General features: G+C 35.5%; 1 protein-coding gene across 10 annotated transcripts in view; it reads right to left on the bottom strand.

Annotated features, from left to right (window-relative positions):
• Positions 1-23,948, bottom strand: part of HMBOX1 (homeobox containing 1) — a 147,288-nt gene that overhangs the window by 60,992 nt on the left and 62,348 nt on the right. For all 10 annotated transcript variants that reach the window (XM_037526535.2, XM_054701088.1, XM_054701089.1 and 7 more), the window contains 2 exons: positions 17,332-17,808; positions 9,447-9,532 (listed from right to left, as the gene is read on the bottom strand). In XM_037526535.2, coding sequence (XP_037382432.1) covers positions 9,447-9,532; positions 17,332-17,808 — 563 coding nt within the window. The remainder of the gene's footprint in view (positions 1-9,446; positions 9,533-17,331; positions 17,809-23,948) is intronic.

Here is a 23,948-nt window from a genome sequence, read left to right as displayed (position 1 = left end):
GGAAGGGATCATGCTCAGCAAAATAAGCCAGAAAGAAAAAGAAAAATACCGGATGGTCTCACTCATAGCAGGAATCTAGAAAACTTAAATAAGGGACCAGGAAAAAGAATAACTATAAGAAAGAAAAAATCAAAATCAACAAACAACTATGAACCAGAGACACACTATGGGGTGGGGGGCGGGGAAAGAGAGATAGGAGTCAAAATAAGAAGGTTGCACTTGTATGGGGAATATAAAAAGAAAAAAAAAGAAAATCACTGCTGGTTAAACATGAAGCAGAATTCTTAATAATGATAATAACAGAACAACTTCTATGGCATTTATACAACTATAGATAAATTAATTCATTTAACCTACTCAAGATCCCTGTTAGGTTGGTATTATAATTATTATTCTCATTTTCCAAAGGAAGACCATCCAAAGGAGGCTTAGAATGTTCTATAACATGTCCAAAGTTAACATAAAAGCAGTAAGTGATGGAAATCATATTTTTTTCCCCAGGTACTCTAGCTGCAAAGTCTTGCTTGACCACTGCACTACTAGGTACTGCACTGCTATGTTAAGAACATCAGTTTTGCAACAAGACAAGCAGCAATTAGTTTTGTAACCATGGGCAAATGATTGAATCTCTTTTAGCCTCAGTTTTCAAGTCTGTAACTGAAGAAGTTAACACCTGCCTCTCAAATACATAAAACAGTTAGCACGGCATCCAGCACTTCTTAAGTGTTAAAATAAATTACTGCTAAAAATAAAAACATCCCAAAACAGAGTTTTATCTAAAAAAGTGCAAAGTAGTAAAAAAAACAACAACAAAAAAAAACCAGAGCCACTGGCAGTCTACAACTCACTTAGATGGCCATCTTCTGTCCTGTAGGTATTTATTTAACACAATGATATGGTGAGCTAAAGACTAAAAGAGCACATTCAACAATATTTAATAGATATTGCTTATTAAATATTATGCACAATTATTTTAACATAAAACATTCAAACATTTTACATCCTTGAAAAAGCAAGATAAACTGATAATAAAAAATATTCAGCAAAAAAATTAGCAATGGAAGAGTTTGGGTACAAAAGACAATCTTCATGTTGAAAACTGTCAAAGGAGAAATAGCATACTTTACTTTTTTAAATGTCTCAAAACATTAAATAAAGGTCACATTAGGAATGTCTGTAAAAATCCTTTTTTATGTTTCTCATCAACAACAATGACAAAGTGTAGGGCAATGTTTATACTGGACACTAACAATAAACTCAATGTATTCCAAACCAAGATATTGTTCATTGATCTGCTTGGGAAGAAATTTAGAGACAGGTCATCCAACATGCTTTAAACTACTACAGGAAGCAAAACTTCATACCCATTTGAATAAAAACTGTACTCCTTACTCAGGTACACAAGGGTGTAAGAAGGGCTATTGCTATATCCAAAACATAGCCAATTTGGTTAGTGATTTGTAACCCTGCTATTTTAGGTGAGCAGCAAGAAAAAAAGGTTAAGGGCCCAATAATCGGTACTATTGTATATTCCTTTCTGCTGACAGGATACAATATTAGATCTAGATAATAAGTCATGATCAAATGTAAGTTATTCATTACAATAAAAGCACAATCTTTAAGATATTTAAGGAACAAATAATACTAATTCTAAGCCTACTACAGAAATACAAGAGAAAGAAACACTTCCCACTCATCTTATGATGCCACATTATGATGACAAAACTAAACTAGGGTATTACAAAAACAGAGAAAAACAAAACAAACCTAAAATAATACCCCTCATGAACAAAGCTGCAACAATCCTGAGCAAAATATCAGCAGATCAAATCAAACCAAACAAAAAGGGTAATCTATCATGACTAAGACGTGTTTTTTTCCTTCAGGATGCAAGGTTGGTTTAACACTTGAAATCATTCAATGCAATTTACCATTTTAACAAGAGTATAAAAGAAAACTGTGTAGTCATCACCACAGGTGTAGAAAATGCATCTGACAAAGTACAACACCTATTAATGACAAGAACTCTCAGAAACTAGAAAACAAAAGGGAACTTCCGTTGAAGGGCATCTTGATAAAGGGCATCTATGAAGAACTTGTAGTAAACATCAACTGAATTCTTGTTCCCTAGAACTGGGAAAAAGGCAGGGATGAACATTATCATATTCCTAGTCAGTATTTAACTGTTTGTCATAGTCAGTGCAAAAAGCAAGATAAAGAAAGAACACACATATTGAAAAAAAAGATTTATCTCTACCTACAAATAACAGGATAATCTATGTAGAAAATTCTAAGAATTTACCAAAAAAAAAAAAAGTTAACAAGATCACAAAATAGGTTAGCATACCAAAATCCTTTGTGTAAGACACAAGAAACAACTAGAAATTGAAATGAAAGACCGTACATATATAATGCTACCAGTAATATAAAGTACTTAAAAGATGATTTTAAGAAAATATGTTCAAGACACATACACTGAAAACTGCACACATGAAAATAAAGGCCTAAACAAAAAGAGAAATATGCCATGTTCCTGGATAGGAACACTCAATATGATTAAAATATCGATTCCTAATGCTAGATTGATATAAATATTCAACACAATCCCAACCCCACTAAAAATATGATTTTTTTGTAGAGCCTGATTAGCTGATTTCTAAAACTCTGACAGAAATGCAAAAGACTAAAATAATGACAGTGAGCCTGAAAAAGTTGGGGAAGAACTACAATTTCTGATTTCAAGATTATATAGCTTGATAATTATCTACAGCTTTCTATTGGAAATGGACATCCACCACCACAAATACCTATAAAGACTCTCCGCAGGGAGCCCAAAAGCCAGGACATCTGCCAAGGGCTGTTTGGTCAAGCTTTCTGGCCAGACAGACCAGTTCCACCTTCAACCAAGTAGTGCTGAAAAGGTTGTTCATGTGTCGAACCAACTGGATGCCTTGGCCCACAGTGATCCGGATGAAGCTCCTGGCCAGGAAGGCAAGACTGCCGTGGTTGCAAGAACTAGAACAGATGATGTATGTATCCAAACTGAAGGTGTGTGCACTGGGGGTGAGCAGCCCTGCCTGCAGCCTCATCCTCAAGGCCGGGGCCTTGACCTCACCTTCAACCATTTAGCCCTGGAATCTCCCAAGGGCTCTCACACCATCCTGCTCTCCGAGAGGTACACTGTCATTTCTGCAAGACCCCAGCACCCCACACAGCCATACCAAGCCCTACCTGCACTCCAAGAGCAGGAAGTTTGAGCACACCAGAGGATGAGGGGCCAGTGATAGCAACAAAAATAACCCCGGTTCTGCCTTGTTATTAAAAAGGTTTTGGATGCTGAGGGAAAACTTAAAAAAAAAAAAAAACAAAACCAAACTTATCAAGAGGAGCACAGATATAAGTGCTGGAGACAATGCAAAGCAACTGAAAATCTCTATGTTGTTGGCTGGCATGCAAACTAATCTCCCACTTTAGAAAACTTTGTCAGTTTCTTAAAAAGTTAAACATATACTTATCAGCAACCCCACAACTCCAGGTATGAGAAATGAAAAGTGCATGTTCATATAAAAACTTGTAGACAAATGTTCAATTTAATTAAATGTTCATTTAATTCAAAATAGCCCAAACCTGGAGTCAATGCCAAATAGCCATCTACTGATTAGAGGATAAATGAATATTGTTATGTCCAGTCGATTTGACAGTTCTAAACTACTGGTACATGTAACAACATTAATGAATCTCAAAGTATCACACGAACTGAAAGAAGGCACAAGAAAGTATGTATTGTGTTTCCAGTCACATGGCAAAGCTATATTGATAGAATGCAAATCAGTGGTTGATTAGGAACTGTGATGGGGAGAAGTAATTGATGCAGAGGCAGGAGAAACTTGTTGAAATACTAACAACAAATTCCAGAGCTTGATTTTAGTAATGGTTATACCAGTATATCAATTTATACAACTCAGAGAACTCTATGAAAATTTTATCTCAAGAACATGATCAAAAATAAAGAAAAACCTTACATTTCCCCTGTGCACCTCAAGTTTGTTTTCTATTTATTTAAATCTTGTCAAATTTAGCTGATAGTGACACATGCTGATATTAAAAGCTTACTTAAAGGCCTTAATAATTTCAGTAATTTGAACAACTTCAAAACTTTACATGTCTCTCAGATATCAAGGCCCAAAAGCTTGGTTAGTTTGGTTAGTTCAGGCTTCAGTTCCTTATCTAAGTTCAGTAACTTATTACTTACTAAATAGTATACTCTTTCTTGACAGAATAGATTATTTATAACAACTGCTGTCAAATCCTGTAATATTTATCTGTAAGTATACCTCAGAAGTTAGCCAGAATAGCATTATACATAAAAAATTTTATCTATAGTTTACCAAAAAATGCTATTAATTCACTGCACATCCTTCTCCTGCAGGAAGTTATATTTCCTGATGACTCACAAGAACTACAGTTGAAACCTACATTTTGCAACTTTATCAGACACAGATACCTTCTGACTTCCTTACAAGGTTGTTACTTCTTTTTGTCATTTATTCCCGTCAGGTTTTTTTAATATAAGGAAAATTAAGTTACATTAGGTAAGAAGTGTTTCATAAAAGTGTTGGAGGAATATTGCAGATCAAATACAGACTTAGCCCCACAATCTTAGGAAATAAGAAATGTGGAGAAACAAGAATGGAAATCAGTGAAGGAAAAAAGCCCACATCACTGCCTAACCGTTTAAAGTAATTTTTTTTTGGCCAAAGTTTATCTTAGAATGGAATTTTTAAAAATACAGGAAGAAAAATTTTGTTTGATACTTGAAAATCAATCTTCCTAACTTTTACCAAAAACGTATAACCCTTTATGCTGCAGTCAAGATGAGAAAAGCCGTGATAGGGCAATGAATTTGAAAAACGGCAGAAAATACAACAAAAAGTAACCTATGAAATTTTCACTTCAATTTTTACCTTCGGTATCTCCAGACTGAAGAAGATACAGGTTTCTGGATATAGAGGCTGAGTTTTTTTTTTTTATGGAAGAGAAAAGTAAGCTCAGGTCCTGTGTTCATAAAAATATATCAATAGTTTCTTATAAAGAACTATCTTGTAAGAATAAGATATAAGAAAATGAGATCTAAAGTAAGAATTCTTACTCTATGTATGTCTGTTCTTATTCTTCAGAAGCAGCAGAACAAAAGGAAATTTTTAAAAAGCACTCTGCAAAAGCATTTATAATGTTGGCAACTGATGTTCACTTGAAGATTGAAAAAGAAATTTTCTAACAAAACAAAAACTCTAAACCTTTTAAATTTGAAGGCAGAGAGCTCACATGTAGAGAGAGAAAAGGTTTCAAATCGGAGATCTAGATAAAAACCAATAAAATTCATTAGGTAGGTAGGCATTGACAAAATCTTGTTAAATGAGTGTGACCATTATATCTGGTTGGAGTATAATAAACAATTCTATAACCTGTGATTTGTGCCCTGCCAACAATTCTTTTCTAATGTATATATAAATTCTAGTTATTTATATCTTATTTATAATTACCATAATTATAATTAGAAGCAATCAAGATGTTCTTCAGTAGGTAAATGGATAAACTAGTACATCCAGATCATGGAATATTATTCAGCTCTAAAACGAAACGAGCTGTCCAGCCATGAAAAGACATAAAGGAACCTTCAACATATAATACTAAGTGAAAGGAGCTGACATGAAACGGTCACATACTGTATAATAACATTCCGGGAGATGTAAAACTAGGGAGGCAGTAAAAATATCAGTGCCAGAAGTTGCCAAGGGTTAAGGGGAACCTAAATTGGCTCTAAAAATTGTTTTTTTTTTTTTAAGGTATACTGACAATTTACTTGGCTTTTAAAATCTGACCTGAAGTTCTATGATAGGGGAAGGACCAATATATACCCATTTTAGTAAAAAAAATGATTACAAAGAAACTGAGTATGTAGTGTTTTTATCCTTTACTTAAAAGACATTTAAAAAAGAGAAGTGAAAGGAGTACAGACAGAACATTTCTAAAACTATTTCAAAGTTTCTCTTATATTTGGGGGATGAGAATCACTGGATACAGGTAACATGCACACCTGTTAAATACACTAAATAGTTTAAAAGCAGAGGGCCTCCCTGGTGGCGCAGCGGTTGAACGCTGGGTTGCGAAGCTGCCCACAGCCTCTACAGCGCCGATTCGATCCCCAGCCATTGGCAAGGGTCCCACATGGCGCACAGACCTCTCCTGCCGCCCGCTGCTCCCCTCAACAGTGTACTGCTTCAGTCTGCCTGCTCTGCTCTCCCCTCTGGTTCTGGTGAATTCTCTCACCCTCCCAGGCTTCTGACTGTACCCAGTGCTTGTATAAACAAATAAATAAATCTTTTAAAAAAAATAAAAAATAAAAACAGAAACAAAAAACCTGACAACCAGAAAAGATACTCAGAAAATAACTTCCACTCAGTGTTTAATTTAGTCATCTCCAAAGTGAGAAAATATGGGTATCCAATACAAAGGCTTATCGTATAAAGCTCCTCATCTTATAAACAGGGAAACTGAGGTTCAGAGAAACTATGTGACTTGCCCTGGGTCACAGGCTATTTAATGACAGACTAGAACCTTGGTATTCTAAAGTTTAATGATGGCTTTTCCTTCCCACTACTATCATTCAAGAACACAAAATTGTGATAAATTTCTGAAAATTTAGACATGGAAATTTTCTCTCTTTTTTTTAAGAGGACATAAATCCAATGAGTATATTTCTTTGGGTAATAAGCACTCATTCATGCTTTGCCCATTTACTCATTTATTCTGCCCTCTTGATTTATCCCAGAGTTCATTTATAAAGAAAATCATGTTTTAAGAATTCTTAAATAGCCTAAGAAAATGTCTTCCCTGAAGGTGAATACAGACACTAGTGTTTATTACCCAAGTAAAGCCTATTCTCCCCACTCTACTGCTGTTAGCGACAATTTAGAATCTTGCTCGACCTATTACAGAGGTAAAAACCGACCCTTGGTGGGAGCAGCTGTGACTCTGAGAAAGAAGCTACAAATAACATGCTGGGAAATTCAGCAGGCGCTGCCATTATATCCTGTTTATACTGTCATTTTTCCTATCAGTAGGATATTATTTATACAGACCCCACCCATGAACTTCTTGTTTATCCTATTATAGAAATCCTCTGAATCTATAAAAAGAATCCTCTGTATTTGTTTCTGGAACAAGCACATGTGTTATAATTTTGCACCTCACTACGTTTTTTAATTTAGCATTTTCTTTTGTTATGCGCCGCTGTTCACATTTTTATCTCAAGGTTGATTGATTTCATTATTTCACACATTAGAGTTGAACTTAAGTGACTTTAAAAGACTCCATTATAGGATGAGATTCTGGAACACCACATCTTTAACTGTATTTTGGGGTAGACTCCATCACGCACATGTTCTTCTAAGCTGCACTGGAGTAACTTGCTCCCAGAGAGAAGGTGTGTCTAGGTACTGATCCGGAAATCTGAGTGAGCGAGCTTGGGTGCCTAGAGGTTTCTTTACTCAGGCCGCTCTATCCAGGTGCACCAGCTATGAGGGCCAGGCTTTATGTGGTTCCCACTAACTCATTATTCTGTAGGTGGATCTTTTCCTGGAATGAAAAGCTCTGTCCCTGAGTTTAGCTTAATGACTGAATGGACTGGGTGAAATTGTACCATAATAATACATGAGAAATACATGAATTCAGTAAGTTAACCAACAGGACAATGAACCTATCTGGTTATAAATCATCCTCATTCCCTTGCCTCATGTAAACAATTGAATTAAAGTAAATAAAAAGAAAAATGCAAGTTCCTTAAGGGCAGAAACTCATGCTACATTTGTTGAGCAAATAGATAATTATTTCTGGAGAAGGAACATCACTGGAAAAAGTCATACCAGATGAGTTTTCACAGGTATTGCCTGTATTAATGTCACTAATATTCCCTTCACCCTACAAGTTAGCACTATAAGGCATCTAGATTAACAAGACTCTTCAGAGTACGTACAATGATGGACTCTTTGAGGATGTGTAAGAAAGATGGTGGCTTTTAAAGAACATTACTCTAAGGTGCATAACAAAATAAGGTCTAGTGCAATCATGTAAGTAATCTCAGAAAAAAAGGAGAGATCTCCATGGGCAAAAGTGAGGATGAGAGTAATAACTGACACAATCTTGACAGACAGGAGTTGATAAGATTGAGGGAATAAGGTATCCTAGGTATAACCAATGATTTACTGCCATTTATGAAAAAAAATTATTTTGATTCTCAACAAAGCACACCTGAAACTTCTATGTTGTAAAGTGGTACCATAAAAACAAAATTACATGTAATATATTATACACACATAGCATTCATGTACACACACACATGCAAGCACACTAAGATTGGCTGACCTTAAGATTCTTAGAATGAAATTTAACACTTCTGAAAGCTCAAGTTTCATTTTTAACCAAGTTAATGGTCAATAGCAACAGCCTTTTAGGTAAATTAGGCTAAATATATTATCAATATCCAGAGGGCAGAAATGCTAACATAAAATTGGAAGGATACTATGAAAATCAAATCTATTTCACTGCAGACATAAGAAACTGAGGCTCAGAGGTTAAAAAAAACCAAAGCCACATAGCTGTTAGCGGTGTGTTAAAAAAGAAGGGGGGGGGCAAATTAACTTTCTTATCTATCAACATACAATGAACAACAATTCATCACCTACAAAATGTAGGTTCCTCTTATGACTAAGGCATAGTCAATTTTATTAAGGTCTTATAAATCACTGATAGCCAAAAGGGAAGACTGCATGCTAACAGAGACATGTTACCCCCAAATTTAAGAACTTCATAGAAAATGCAATCTGATTTGAGAATGACACACATAACCACACGCTCACGATGGGGCCGCGGTAGGTCATGGGATGTGATATAAAGAACAAAGAGAAGACAACGGTGACTCTTATCTTCTCAGTAATGGTTTGAGCAAAGTTTTCACATACAGAAAAGTGGTTTAAAAAACACAACTTCCTTTACTCCCATGAATCATTTTTTAATAAAAGCAGGGATTACATTTGGAGGACTGCAAAGCTTTTAAAAATATGAACTGTAGATAGCAGTTGGACATACATGTGTCTTAAGTTCTGTCACAATTTTTAAAAAACCACAGAAACCCTTTTTTTTGGCCATAAAATAGGGAATTTTGTGCTTATTACCAATGCTATAAAATTTACTAGCACAAGTTAAAAAAAATCATTGGCGAAGTTCCACGATATGGGAGACAATGGGTTTTAAATCACAGGCATACATTATTATGCCTGAGTTGACAGATCTGCACTGCAGTGCAGAAATGCAAGCGATATTCAACATCTGCACCAGAAGGCAGAGACTAGACGTGATTCCAGAATAAAGGGCTCTTTGGCTCTTACCTGTTACCTGTGCAACAACTGCTTGGGAAATCCTCCGATTGGCAAGAAAGGCTTTGATTTCCTCTTTTATCACACTGCTGTCCCTCCTAACAAAAACAAAGACAAGACCAACAATGTATGTTGAAGGTAGAAATCCTCATCTTTGCTAAGAAAGGTGAAGCAGAGAGGCGGGGAGAACACAGAAAGCAAGGACACAAAAATAAAGGGAAACAGACCAAACTTGTGTGGAAATACGAAATCAAAACAAACCAAGAAACACCAAATATTCAGGTCCTAAAACATCACATCAGCAGACAGACGCTTTAGTGAATGCCACCGTCAAGAGAGATCTCATACCAGAGGATGGCTTATCGCATGCTGCGTACAGTCACATTAGGAATAAGGCTGCCATATGGCATATACAAAGTGTCATTACTGGGAAATGAATATATCTTACACAGACAGAAATCCTAGAAAAATAAAAAGCACCAACAATAAAAAAATCAGTTGTGAGTAGGCTGTGGGTTCACATGTTAACTATGTGACTGCATAAATAATGTTCAGTTCATTTTAAAACCTCTGTTAATGGACTAGGAGTCACCATCATTCTCATAACTGCTAAAATATTAGCCATTTTAAGAAGGGCTTTGTCCTTCAGCTTAACTTCTTTTTGCTACATAAAAAAATTTTTCAGTGGGATAGGTTGAATGTAAAATTTTAATATAAAATATACTTACTAATTTCCCTGTAATATACATACTATACTATATTCTGTGTCATTGGATTACAAATTATAGATAATTTTTTTCTACTAATTGTTTACTCATTTAAAAATTCAATGAATTCTCAAAAGATCAGACTTTAGCTAGCATGACAATGAATGGCAAGACTTGTTTCTCCACCAAAACAAACAGAATACTTAATAAAAATCACACATAAACCCTTAAAACTGAGCATTCTCTTTGAATGCTTAAGTTCAAAAGAACTACAGAAAAACAGCAGTGATTTCTGTTCAAGCTCCAAGGTAATACAGAACACTGCCAAGGGGTAAACAAACTACAGGGCATGAGCCACATCTGACCTGCCAACGATTTTTATACAGCCTGTGGCTCTGGTTGGTTTTCACGGATGAAAATTTGCAATCAATTTGATAACAGGGAATGTTTACCTTTGAACGTTAAGCAAACTACGATCCCCCCCACCAATTATCAAATTCCATGCTTATTAGACTTTCAAAAATTGTATTCAATTACTATTATTTTACATTGAATTTCTGACAAAAATTTATAGCCATTTCTTTTCTCTTATGTATGTATCTATATTATATTCTCAATTTTTCCTCCTGAACACAAAAAAAATCTAAAAATGTTTACCAACTAGCACTTCATAGGAAAAAAAAAAGTCTGCCCACCATCCCCACCTGAGAAAAGGGATTGTATATATTTACAAACCATTTTGTGAATGAGCCACAAATTCGTTATAGAGTTCAGATCTCTCTATATATTATACTTGGATAAAAAAAGAAAAGTATCCTCGAAAAAAAAAACAAAAAAACCAGGTATGACTTAACTTAGTGCAGATACTACGGTCCCTCCATAAGGAGGGATACACATTCTGTTGCTGGAGTTCATGCTCTCTTTCAGGAATTCTGGAAAAAAGCAGGGAAGTGACAGAGGGACAGTTTGCAATCAGGAGCTCTACAGTATATTCTTGACCTACTAGTTGGAAATCCTATAGGAAGAATCAGCTGCGTATCCAATATGGAAAATTTCTCATATTGATCCAGATTCTATTACAGATACTGGCTAGATTCCTTCCAAAATGCTTTGTTTATATAATAACAAAGTGCTGAGTAAAATACGGGTATTGTAGACCAAACAGGCCTCAAATATCCATCAATAATCAGTTGATGAGATAACTTAAGCAGTATTCATTTAAATTGGCTTATATGAGTAAAACAAATCATTTGGCTTCAGATACAACTGCAAAATTAATCTGAAAAAAATTAAAGGACTGTATTTCAACATACAGAATGTTCCTCTACAAAAATAAAAACTGAGTTTAAGAAAATATTTATTAAGGTTAAGTGAAATGTGCTTTTGTAGGGAAAATGATTAACGGAATTTTCTTGCCTGATTTAAATTGGACTTTAAATCAATTTATTTTATGCCAAATTCACCTAGAGTAGACACTAAATCATATAAGGAGATAATACTCAATTATCCCAGTAGGGCTTATATAGTTTGTGAAGTATTCACAGCCTTGTAGTGTAATAATATCAAGGACTTCAGTGCGAAAGAAGGCACCCTCCAAAGTTAGTTACCCTCTAATATCCTGTATTTTCAGATACCTTCAGTACTGTTTCTCTGTACCGACAATGAGCTTTTAAAAAATAAAAACCTCTTCATTCAACTGATCTACCAGACTTTTTCAAATTGAAGAAAAACCTAAGACTTGAAAGATCAGGATGTATTTGGGCAAGTCCTTAAAAATAAAATTGGATGCTGGTTTCATCATGAGGTTAAGAGGAGAATTTAATACCCCCATCATAAGACTTTTAAATTTTTCTCCAAACACTGAAATTAAAATTAAATGAAATTTAAGATTGTGTACATATGTAAAATAAAAAATTTTCCAATGCCAACAATTTTGAAACTACAACAACACTACATGAACAGTGGCGATTACTTTATAAAATCCGAGAAGGAACTGCAGGAAAAGAGACAAATGATCTGAGGTGACTAAGACTGCAGCAAACATCTCTACTGGATGTTTCCCGGCACCTTGGAAAGACTTCTGTAAAGTCAACTAGGCACAAGCAGAGATGTCACTTAGTAGGTTTTTTCAAAACAGTAACAACATTCAACTTCTACTGTGTCCAATTCTTTCATATAATTCAAAGAGTTCATTCCAGTGAGTTAATTTTGTTCTTTACACTTCGCATATTCCCCCCTCATCCTCTCCTCATGCACCCTGTAACAATCTGCTTCTCCTCCTGCTCACACTGGCCCTGTGAAATCACCAGTTTCTTAAGTGAAGACTCCTCCATTACACCAAATCTAATTTTCTCATCATTTTCTACTCCTTCCTCTCTACATCTGAAATTTGATATCCTCTTTAAAGAGAATGAATCTCTTTCCCTCCCTTTTCTAATAAAATCTCACACTCCTTATGGTTTCTTCTCAAGTCTTATGGAATTAAAGTGAAGTACAGACTGATCTTTTTTGATGCCAGAGTTTACTGCCAAGATAAACTACCATACTATTTGTATCTAATGGCTTGAAGTGAGTGTCATTTCCTCCTACTACCTTTTCCAAATCACAGTCGTGCTGGATTCATCTTACCTGGGTGATTTCCACAGGAGGATAAAATTCTTTGTTTTCACTCTCCATTGCTATTCATTTAATAACACCCTAAACTTTCTACTATTTTCAACAGACTTTTCTTAATTAATATTTGGCTGAATTACTATGATGTTTCTTTGTGGAATCACCCTTTTTAAAGACATATTTTAATTGTTTTCTATTAAGAGACGTTCCCTGATCGTCAGAGCTAAAAACAATCTTTTCTTTTAATAGCTAACTTTAATATTTCAATTATACTACTCACATGCTAATAAAGTACATGCTATTCTGTGTTACAGTTGTTCCTGACCTGGTCTTATCTCTCTTATTACCCTGTAAAGTCCTTTAGCACAGTGATTGTGTCTTATTCATCATGGGGGTTGCATATAATAGAGTTTAATTTGTTCAATGAATGAACAAATCTGTACTTGGAGATAAAAGGTAATAAAATGAAATACTTGATCTAGGTAATTTATAGAGCAGCTCTAATTCTTATTTGCAAATATGTTTAAGCTCCCCAAATCAGAAGGAAAAAGAGTTATTTATGCTAGCTCAAAATGACAATGCTTCATTTTCTGGAACAAAGGATATTAAAGACTGCATATTTAAAAGTGGTATGGTATGCTTTGAGACCATCCATATTTTTTTAAAAAAAGATTTATTTATTTATGCACACAAGAACTGGGATATAGGCTAGCAGTGCAGGAAGTGAGAGGATTCACCAGACAAAGTGGGGCGCAGAACAAGTGGATCTAATGAAATACACTGCTGAGGGGAGCAGCAGGCAAGACAGGAGAGGTCTGCTGCGCCACGTGGGTTAGCTCCCTGGCCGGGATCACTCATGCTGCAGTGGCTGGTGATGGTTTGATAGCGCTGTATCTTTAACCACTGTGCCACTACGGAGACCCGAGACCATCCGTATTTTCTTAGTTGATATACACATACTTTGGGCCCATAATAGATAGTCATTTAACATAACGATTTCCAGAGATGGAGTGATACCTACTAAGACAGATTACATCACAGACAGAAAAATACTGTACATAGAAATTCTTTCACTTTTGAATAAAAACCTGCTCCCTTTAATTTCCACCCATGGATATGTAAAAGATAACTTGAGAAAAGCTACTCTATTTGTATAAGCAACTAAATATTACGACCTATAGAACATAAACACCCTACCTACACAAGTAAATACCCTATTGTTAAGCCTACCGATAACCAACTTGGACAAAAGTTTTATAATCTTGTATAAAATACTAAAACACTCATACAATTTAGCACATGAGAAGTTAATAATATCTTTAATGTATGGTATTGTTTATAAATTCTGGTAAGCCTCACTTCAACTGATATTTTATAATGTCATGACAAAAACAGATACACTTTTAATAGCTATATACCATTACATTAACAGGTATACATATACATCTATAAGTACCTATTAAGACATGCATTTTAAAAGTATTAGCATGTGAAATGGGTCTTGTTTTAGCTCTTAGCCTTAAACCTTCCTACAATGTTATATTGAACAGTTGTTAAGAAGTTACATTCTAATTTTTTCCAGTTTTTTTCACCCTGATTAATTCCAAAATGGAAAAAGTAGCAACTTACTTTCATTCTGAGTCTTTCTTTGTAAGATCAGAAGTGCAGTTATAATTTAATCAAGTTCTAAGAAAAATCCCTTAAGCACCTTGAATTTATAAGAAGTCTATGAATTCGATGGTTTATAAATGTGATAAATATGCCTTAAGGTTAAATGCTTTGGAGGCTGGGGATGTAAGCATGCAAGGGGAAATTATCTACTATACATACCAATCCATAATGTAGAGTGATAATTACATGGGTACAGGATACTTAGAAAGATCCACTGCTCAAAAATTTCTCTAACATTCTACCAAATAAAAATTCATTTGGTAGTAAAGTGATTGACTTGATGTGCAAACATCACAGAGGGACAGAGGAAGCCCACTGAGGCATTTACACCACTGTTCCTAAAACCTTCTAGAAATTTACAAACATGAAATTTTATTTATAGAGATAACCAATATCAGACACAAACTGCTAATTAAGACAGATTAAAATTCAGGTTCTGCCACTTAGTATTTCAGTATGCTTGGGTCAAGAACTTAATTTTTATAATCCTCAATTTCTCTGCTCCATCTCAGAGCATGGCTGAAATGATTACAAGTGAGAACAGTCGTGCTTTAACGTTCTCCGCCAACTTGGGAATTATTATTATCTGCAAATGTGAGAAAGATAAGAGGCGGACACAAAGAAGTGGAGGCGTGGATGAGGGTACAACGGCAGAGGCCCCCAGAGTCAAAAGGTCCGAAGAGACCCCTAGCTGATGAGAGGACACTGAAGGAGCAGTTCTAAGGACGAAGCAGAGAAAAGGAAGAAGTGTCCTAACTTTGCAACAAGTGTTAATATGGAAATTAAATACTGATAACCATGTATAGAGATGTATGTATTTAATGTTATAACTACAACTCCAACTTGTTGCTAAGTAAGTTTTCTGTTTATTTTGAGGACACAGCTGAGTTGCAGCATTACGCCAATTTAGAGTTTAATAGGTTAGTTTTTAGACCCATATAGTCAAGTTTTAGACCCTGGCCAATATTCTAAAGTTTTTTGTTTAAAAGAAAATTGCCCTGAAATTCTTGTTTAGCCTAATACACATTTGGGAATTAACTGTTATATTAGCAGCTTGTTAAAACTGATTAATAACAGCAACAATAAAAACCAGGCTAGTATCTTAATAAATAGCTAAATAAATTTTATTGTTGATATCCTCTATTCAGGATAATTAACAGCTATTCTTGTTGTATTTCAAAGATAAAGCAAACTTTCATTTGCCCAAATGGTTCTCCCTTCTAATCTTGTGGGGGGTGGGTGGGGTGTGTGTGTGTGTATGTCTATATAAATATATAATGTCTTTCTATCTCTATTGATATATAACTGAAAATGGTCATTTGAACTTTGCACAGCTGCTTTAACAAGTAAAAACTAATTTAAGACCAATTTAACCTCTTAGATTTTTAGGTTTTAAATATTTATTTAAAAACATTTTGGGGCCTCCCCTGGTGGCCCAGGCAGTTGAGCACCATGCTGTGAAGCTGTCTGCAGCCTCTGCAGCGCTGGTTCCATCCTAGCCGGTCAGCGAGGGTCCCACATGGCGCAGCAGACCTCTCCTGCCTCGCCCGCTGCTCCCCTCAGCAGTGTATTTTGTCAATCTGCCTGTTCTGTTCCCCACTCTGTCTCTGGAGAATCCTCTCATCCTCCCATGCAGCTGGCCTGTACCCCAGTTCTGGTATAAATAAATAAATAAATAAATAAATAAATCTTTTTTTTTTTTTTTTTTTTTAAAAAAAGCATTTTCTTTAAATGCTTTTTGTCAGTTTGTTTAAGATATTTCCCCATTGTGGGACGACAGATTAAGTCACCATTATACTATCAAGTTCTAACATCTTTAGGAAGAAATGTAAATCATAATTACAGGCTTCAATTTTATTTCTAACAAATTCCTGCTATATAGCTTACTTCATTTTCCACTATAACTTATCTATAGGCTCTCCTCCACACTACAGTAGTGATAATCTACTGGAAACCACATTTTTATTATCTTTATTCCTAAAGACCTGTAAAACTTCCTTAATTTCAACCAAATGAAATAGGAATGATTTGTACAGAATTCAAATCTTTGAAAACCCGTGTCTCCTAATATAGTATTCTTAGTACCACAATCTAGTCCATCTGTTATTTTTATAAAATTAATCATGCCTTGCCTTATCTACCTTCTACCATCCCCTTAACTTAAAATAAAAGTCCTGTGTTTAAACAGAGCTTATTCTTTAAGATTTAGCTAAAGCCCATCCATTCACATAACATACTTAGCTTGGGTCATGTGCTAAGGAGAGTTCTAGAGCCTAGAGACACAACAACCCCTTGCTGTGCCAGGTCCTGTGTGAAGCCTTACTAATTATCCCTGCTGAAAGTCAACCTCTCCACTTCTCAGTACTTACAACTTGAAGTGCCTATGTTTATCTGGTAATAGATAACCTCTATACACCCCCACACGAAACTTACTGCCAATAGTAGAACTTTAGCTTCTTAGGGGTAGAAACCATGTCTATTTTTCTTCCTAAGAATACGCCTTTTTATAAAATAGGTGCTCTAAATAATTTTCTTGTTATGTTGGAGGGAAAGAATTAAGAGTACATATTCTTTATCATGATAAAATCATCTTTTAGAAAAAGTACTTACATTAGATTTAAAGATGAGAATGTGCCTGTTAGCAATTCAGAATTTACAATTAGAACCATAAAAGGAAATTAATCTTTCTTTTATAAACAGAGAATGGAAAAGGCTTATCAAGCAGCAAAAAGAAAGGGCTGAAGTAGAGAAAAGGAAATTTGACTTAAGAGAAAAAAAAGTGAAATATTTTTCTTCTCTCACCAAAAGGGGGTGGGAATCACAGTAGCTGAAATATAGTTTATTATTCAAAAACAACCTGAGAACACAGACATTTCTGGGGACTTTGAATAAACAAAGGAACTAACCTCATTAATTCCTCCACTTTATCATCTACATCTAGGTCCTCTTCTGAAGCTTCAAAACTATATGACCTCTGACCCATGCTGTTTACATGGTAGCGAGTTGGTGACATCTTTCCATTGGATATGGACAACCGCTCGTTATTCTCCCTCCCATTTTGATTGGTAGTGCAAGGCTGCGGGGATGTGTCATAACTGTTGCTAGGCGATGGGGACATTCCTGAATGCTGGGTCTGTGTGGCAGCTGTAGCTGTAGAGGAAGAGGCTGGAACATTGTTGGTACTGTTTCCGAAGGAACTTCCTCCATAGCTGGACCTTCTCCCAAACTTGTCACTATGCTCTTGATCAAGACGGTCCAAAGTTTCCAAGGCATGGAGGATTTCATGTTTAGTCATTCCAGTACGCCGCAGGCGCTGCAGCAAATCTATCTGCTCTATGGTAAATCTGGGTTCATCTGTATAGTGAGACATGGTTTCCAGCAAACTGAAAAATAAAAAGAAATTAAAGTTCTTTATTTACACTTTCTACAAAGAACATAACATTGTGGCGAATGCTCAGCAGAAGATGCATTATTTCTATATTAACTTTCTTACTAAAATTAAGACATGATTTTAATTATATTGCTAACTATTATCACTCCATACTGGAGTATGACATACTTGAGCAGAGTCATGACAGATGGGCTGGGACAGATACTGAGTGAACTAGGATGGACATTAGCCCAGTTTCATATAGCATACAGTTTACATTTTCCTCAGTAAATACCTGAACCAAAATTTCAGTTATGAACCAAAATAATACAGTTTCAAGCCTAGGCTGGGCAATTATATTCACAAGTGCTTTTTCCATCTCAAATTTGTTATTCCACATTTTGAATATGAATGGAAAGTTGCTGAAAAATAGTTTGTATTATCTTGTTTCACTAAATATTGGCAAAACTGACCTAGGAACTCCAACTTTTACCAGGCAAACACTACTAATCAGTAAAATATCTAAATGGAAAAGAGAGGTACATAAAACCTTATTAAGCATCATTTCATCCCCCACTCGGCAATCTCATAAGAATTTCATCTCTGTAATGCATTCTCTCATGACAGTGATCCCAAGAAATGGACCTTTCACTGTTGTAGCCAAACTAAACTATTCATTTTTCTTAGGAAATTGTTTCTACATCATGTGTAGAATGCCAGAAAATGTCTCAGAATCAATAACAATATTAAGTTTAAGGGGGCTGTCAAATATCTACTTTCATGCTTTTCTCATAAAAACCTGGGCTTCCTATTTAAGATTTTTTAAGTGGTAATTTCTTCTATTTCTATTTTTATAGTTCCAGCTCTAAATAGGATACATGACATGAAGTAGGTTCTCAGTAAGTATTTGCTGACAGAAATAAACCTCAAGGAATTTTCTCATCCTTCACAGGTAAACATCTGCCCTGGCCACCCCCCCAAGCTGCTGTCGATCTCATTGCTTCTTCATCCCTCTACACTAAAAAATGTACAGAGCATCTGTGTCTTGGCAGCCATTGGGTAAGCACTTTATATAATGTAATACCAACTAATCCTTACAGCAACTCTCTGTGGTAGGTTTAAAAAGAAAAATTACATTGACTGATTGTTGAGGAAACTAAGGCTTAGAGTTGCTTTACACCTTGCAAAATATCTGATTAATAAAAAAGATTTAACTCTAGATCTTACTGATACCAAAAGCATACATCGCTCTGTTTTTCAACATATCAGGCTTTGCTAGACTCATAGGATTGGAGGCACAGGCTGTGTGGGATGCTGAACTCTCCAGTTAAAACCACTTAGATAACATCACTCTTATTGATGGACTACGTGTGTGTGTGTGTGTGTGGGGGGGGGGGGTGTCTTAAGAATAGTTTTTATATTTAAAATCCTTGCCCTTTTAGAGTTGCTATTACCTCAATGAGTGTGAAAGGATATGAATTTTGTTTTTTCCTGAATGGTAGCTGGTTATCCAATATGCTTAATTGTGTCATATTGCTTTCTCTACTGATCTGAAATGCCACCCTGGCCATACTTAATATTCAACACACACTGGATTATCTACTCTTTTCCATAGTTTTGTTTTTCACATGCTTTAAAAAATAAGCAAGCAAAAAATCTAGAATTTTTGTGTGAAATCTCTCAAGCCTAAAGAGACTAATTAAACACAAAATAAAAACGCATAAGCACACACATCTTATGAGTCCAAAATAACATGTTGCTGGTGATTTGTGCCCATGGGCCATAATATCTACCTTACAACTCTACTCAGCTTCTGCTTTTTTCCAATATTCAGTTGTGACAAGTTATCCATAAGTCCTGTTTTCATGACTATTACATCCTTTTCTGATTGCCTAGGTTTTTTCCACCAACAATTTATAATGAAATACTTTCAACATAAAGTTGAAATAAAATTAGAATGCCTTGTCGTCAGAAGTAACAACTATTCAGATTTTTTCCCACCACAGACGTATTCTAGATGCATGTTCTATATTCTATAAACCTATATAACTGGAATTTCGATGTCCTCTTTTGTGTAAGTTTTCTTTCACTCGGTATAAACATTTTTTAGATTCAGCTATGATGTTGTTGTACCTGCAGTCTGTTCTTTTTTATTGCTGGTCGTACTTCATTGTAGGATTATACTACAGTGCATTTCATTTTGGAAACTTGGGCTGTCTCCTACTATTATTCTAAATGCTTTGGTTATTACAACTGTACTAATTTTCTTGTTAGCACCCAACCTCCTCCCCCCAAATACTAACCTAGTTGGTCTAGAAAACTTTCAGAGTAGATCAGTGCATTGAATTTTTCTGGTGACCAATCAAAAGAACAACGTATACCTTTCTCAGCACAAATGATCTGTTATTAAAAGGCTATGCAGTGCTGGTTGCCTCCCATGATCTATGCCGTTACATGACTCACATGTAAACAGTCACCAAGTACACATGGATGGTGCTCAGTAGGCATACTATACTTAAAGGAAAGGTTTGTTGAAAAAGCCATGTGGGCATTTTCTTAATGGCTTATAGGAGACGTTTAACACTTTTGTTTGTTTTAGCCCTCAGCCCTTTGTCTGCTCTAGCAAATGCTCAGTCATATATTAATCCTTAGTTCTATGAAGTTCTTTTTAAAGTAGATGCCAAATCCCTTTAGCAATTCAAATAATTTACCCCCTTAATTTATGATTTGAGGTTTCTACACATCATTCTTTTTGCTTGAAAATGGAATAGAACTTTCCATTGCTAGCTCCTGTCTTCATGCTCTCCAAATACTTCATAAATTGACCTTGCTTTAAACGTGAGTGTTCAAAACTGTTTTTATTACATGGAGACACACACACAATCAGTCACGACATTTCCCATTCTGTTTTTATCAGAGCAGATAGTGATCTGTATGTAACTCCTCAAATTTCACCACATGGAGCAGCATTCTGTAATATCAGCATAGAACTAAATTATATGAATTTTACCCGTTACTGAAAAATGCCCATCCCAAAGCTTGACTCAGAACTATCAGAATTGAAGACTCCATCTTATTTGAAACAATCTGATACTTTTTGTCATTTCAGATTCCCGTGTCTTTTATTCCAAAAGTCATGAAAGGAGGCAACAGAAGACCCCTATTATGGGGTCTTCCCAGAATGCCTAGCACTTCCAAACTGTTATTAAAAGGCTATGCAGTGTTGGTTGCCTCCCATGATCTATGCCGTTACATGACTCACATGTAAACAGTCACCAAGTACACATGGATGGTGCTCATGTTCGTGGGGCTGCTGCACCTAATGCACTGCACCTCTGTTCAATAGGGTGTGCACACGAGAAGGCAAAGTCTTGCTCTCTTACAATGTTCAGGTAAGACCAGGGGGAAAATGAACAGCTACTATAACTGCTCAGCAACAGGGAGATGCTAGTCTGGTATATTTCTCACCATATGGAAGAAACCAGTTTGTGGTTGAACATAAAGGACACAGCAAAAAATGCAGAGTGAAGAAGAAAGCGCTGAAGTGTTCATATCCCTCGTCCCAGTAGTTCCGAACCCCTGCAATATATCCTGTTCTTGTATGTGATGTAAAAACAAAATTCCCTTTAGGCTTGTTTAAATTAGATGTCTGTGCCTTACACTGAGAAGTCCCTACTGCAAAGATACACTTTAAGTTAAAAACATGTACTATTGCGAGAATGGAACGTAGGATCACTACAGAGTGGAATGATAAGGGCATAATGAGCAGGATCAAAAAATAGCCTGGCATCGAAGGTATAATATCTTGATAAGAAATGCCAAGATAAGAGGCTTTCTTGGATATCAAGACTAATATTGCAACATGCATTAACTTACACAAAGGTACATATTCTGCCATCTCCAAATTTTATTCCTTATAATTTACCTAGTTTAAGCATAACATCATGAAATTATAGAAGTAAATGACCTACAGAGGTCATTTTAAGTCCATAATACAGCTCTTTCATAACAGAAAAAGATACCAGGTAGGAACTGAATTAATTTTCTTATATAGCATAAGAAAATTAAGGACTGGGCACAGGATAAGGAACATCTTTCACTTTAAATTACTAATCTGAATGCAGACTCAGGCCAACAATAATTGAAAATGATGTGAAAAGAATTTCAACAGTGCAATAACACAGACAATGTTTAAAGCATAAAAGAACAATTAGATTCAGGAATTATGGCTCAGTTCATAAACTGATGTTCCAGAAGACCATACTATCAATCAGATCATAATAGAAAACCTATTTCACAATCAATTCTATCCCTCCTTGGAATGTGTACCTAATCCCTTCCTGGATAAAGGCATAAGGTCCAAAACATCCTTAAACTAAATTCTACAAACATGTATTAAAGGTTTAAAGCTTAGAGAAATGATTATTCTTGAAATCACATGTACAAAATGGCATTATTACTTTACTTGTAAAGCAGTAACAGTTAGTAAGGTTTTACTAGATAAGAACAACAAAAAACACTTTAGCTTGATTCTGCTCTTTATTTTATCTAGAATGACTAAGCAAAATATGGTCTAGACATAAATTAGTTTTGCTTTGCATACATGGTATTTACTGCATAATTTAATACATTCTAGAGTCAATAATTATATTCATCAGCGAAAGATGCACTCAGGACCCTTTTACTATTTATGGCACATTATTATTATCATAAAGAAGTGGCAGTCTTAAAGTAAGAAATGACAAAGAGCAAGAAACTAAGAAATGAAGATTTACTGGAGATTGAGCTCAACAGTAAGGTAAAATGCGTCTATAATTCAAATCAAAAGAACTGACTATAGCATAAGAATGGAGGTGATGATTATAGATAACATTATAAAAATGTCCTTTAATAATAAAAATACTGAGAAAACTAGGGATACATTTCAATGTGCCAGTCACACTTTAATAGTTATTTTTAAATTATCACTGATTGAGATTTTTTTATTGGAGTCACCTTATGCATGTTTGGGGAAAAAAATCCAAAAATCCAAAAATCCACGTAAGCTTATAAATACGTATTAGATTTGGAATCTGTGAATAGGAGATCATCTAGACAAATATAACTCATTCAGCCATGTGCCAGTTACAAAAAAGGATGCAGTAAGGAACAAATCAGGCAAATAATTCCTGGCCTCATCAGGCTTATATTGTAATGGATAGTGGCAAATAGTAAGAAGAGGAAACTAAGGCCCAAAGTGATGTTTTGCTTCCCAAGGACATATTTACTTACAGAAACTCATGCTATAGTTTACATCTCTTGGGTCTGTTCCAGAGACTTTTTGATACATAATTGTCAATGAGAGAAGAAAAAGATTTAACGAAAAATCAACATAGTAAGGAAAACCTATCTTAATGTCTACTTACTGAATTACAGAACTGTCAACCAAAGCGGAAGGAATTTAATCAAAATGTAGTCTGTACCAAATTTTAGAAAATACTTATGCTAAAGGCACTCCACATTAGACTCTAAAGATGCACTTAATGAGCTAATAGATACTTTATCTTCTCTAATATCTGAAATTCCCGGAATACTTTTATTCAGAGGCCTATTTAATATGAACTAGTGGTTACAGTTCATACATATCCTAGCACAAAAAATCTTTCAACATCATACCACCATCTCAATTTGTATTTTTTGCCTGACTTCAAAGAGAGGCTAGCAACTACATTAGCTAATAGGCTTACCTACATCATTATCTCCAGTAAGTAAAGGGAAAGGGAGCAGGTGCTGCGAGTTTGCATACGAAATGCAGTATCAAGGTAACTTGTGCCCAATGTTGTGTTTGTCACAAGGACTCTAACACTAGCTCTCTTCAACAGCTAACCCTGTATTGCACAAGTTTCTAGACTATTAAGCAGCTTAAAATAATAAGTAATTCTGGGCCTCCCCAATGGCGCAGCGAGTTGAGCACCACGCTGTGAAGCTGTCCGCAGCCTCTGCAGCGCTGGTTCGATTCCCCACTGGCCACATGGTGCGGCTCTCCTGTCTTGCCCGCTGTTCCCCTCAGCAGTGTCTTCGGTCCATCTGCCTGTTCTGTTCCCCGCTCTGTCTCTGGTGAATCCTCTTACACTGCCGCACTTCTGGCCTGTACCCCAGTTCTTGTATAAGTAA

The sequence above is a fragment of the Talpa occidentalis genome, unplaced genomic scaffold (assembly GCF_014898055.3).
Source record: "Talpa occidentalis isolate TD23 unplaced genomic scaffold, MPIMG_talOcc4v2.1 talOcc4.4, whole genome shotgun sequence".
NCBI lineage: Eukaryota > Metazoa > Chordata > Mammalia > Eulipotyphla > Talpidae > Talpa > Talpa occidentalis.
Note: the sequence above shows the minus strand (reverse complement) of the source record. Positions and strands in the feature narration are given on the sequence as shown.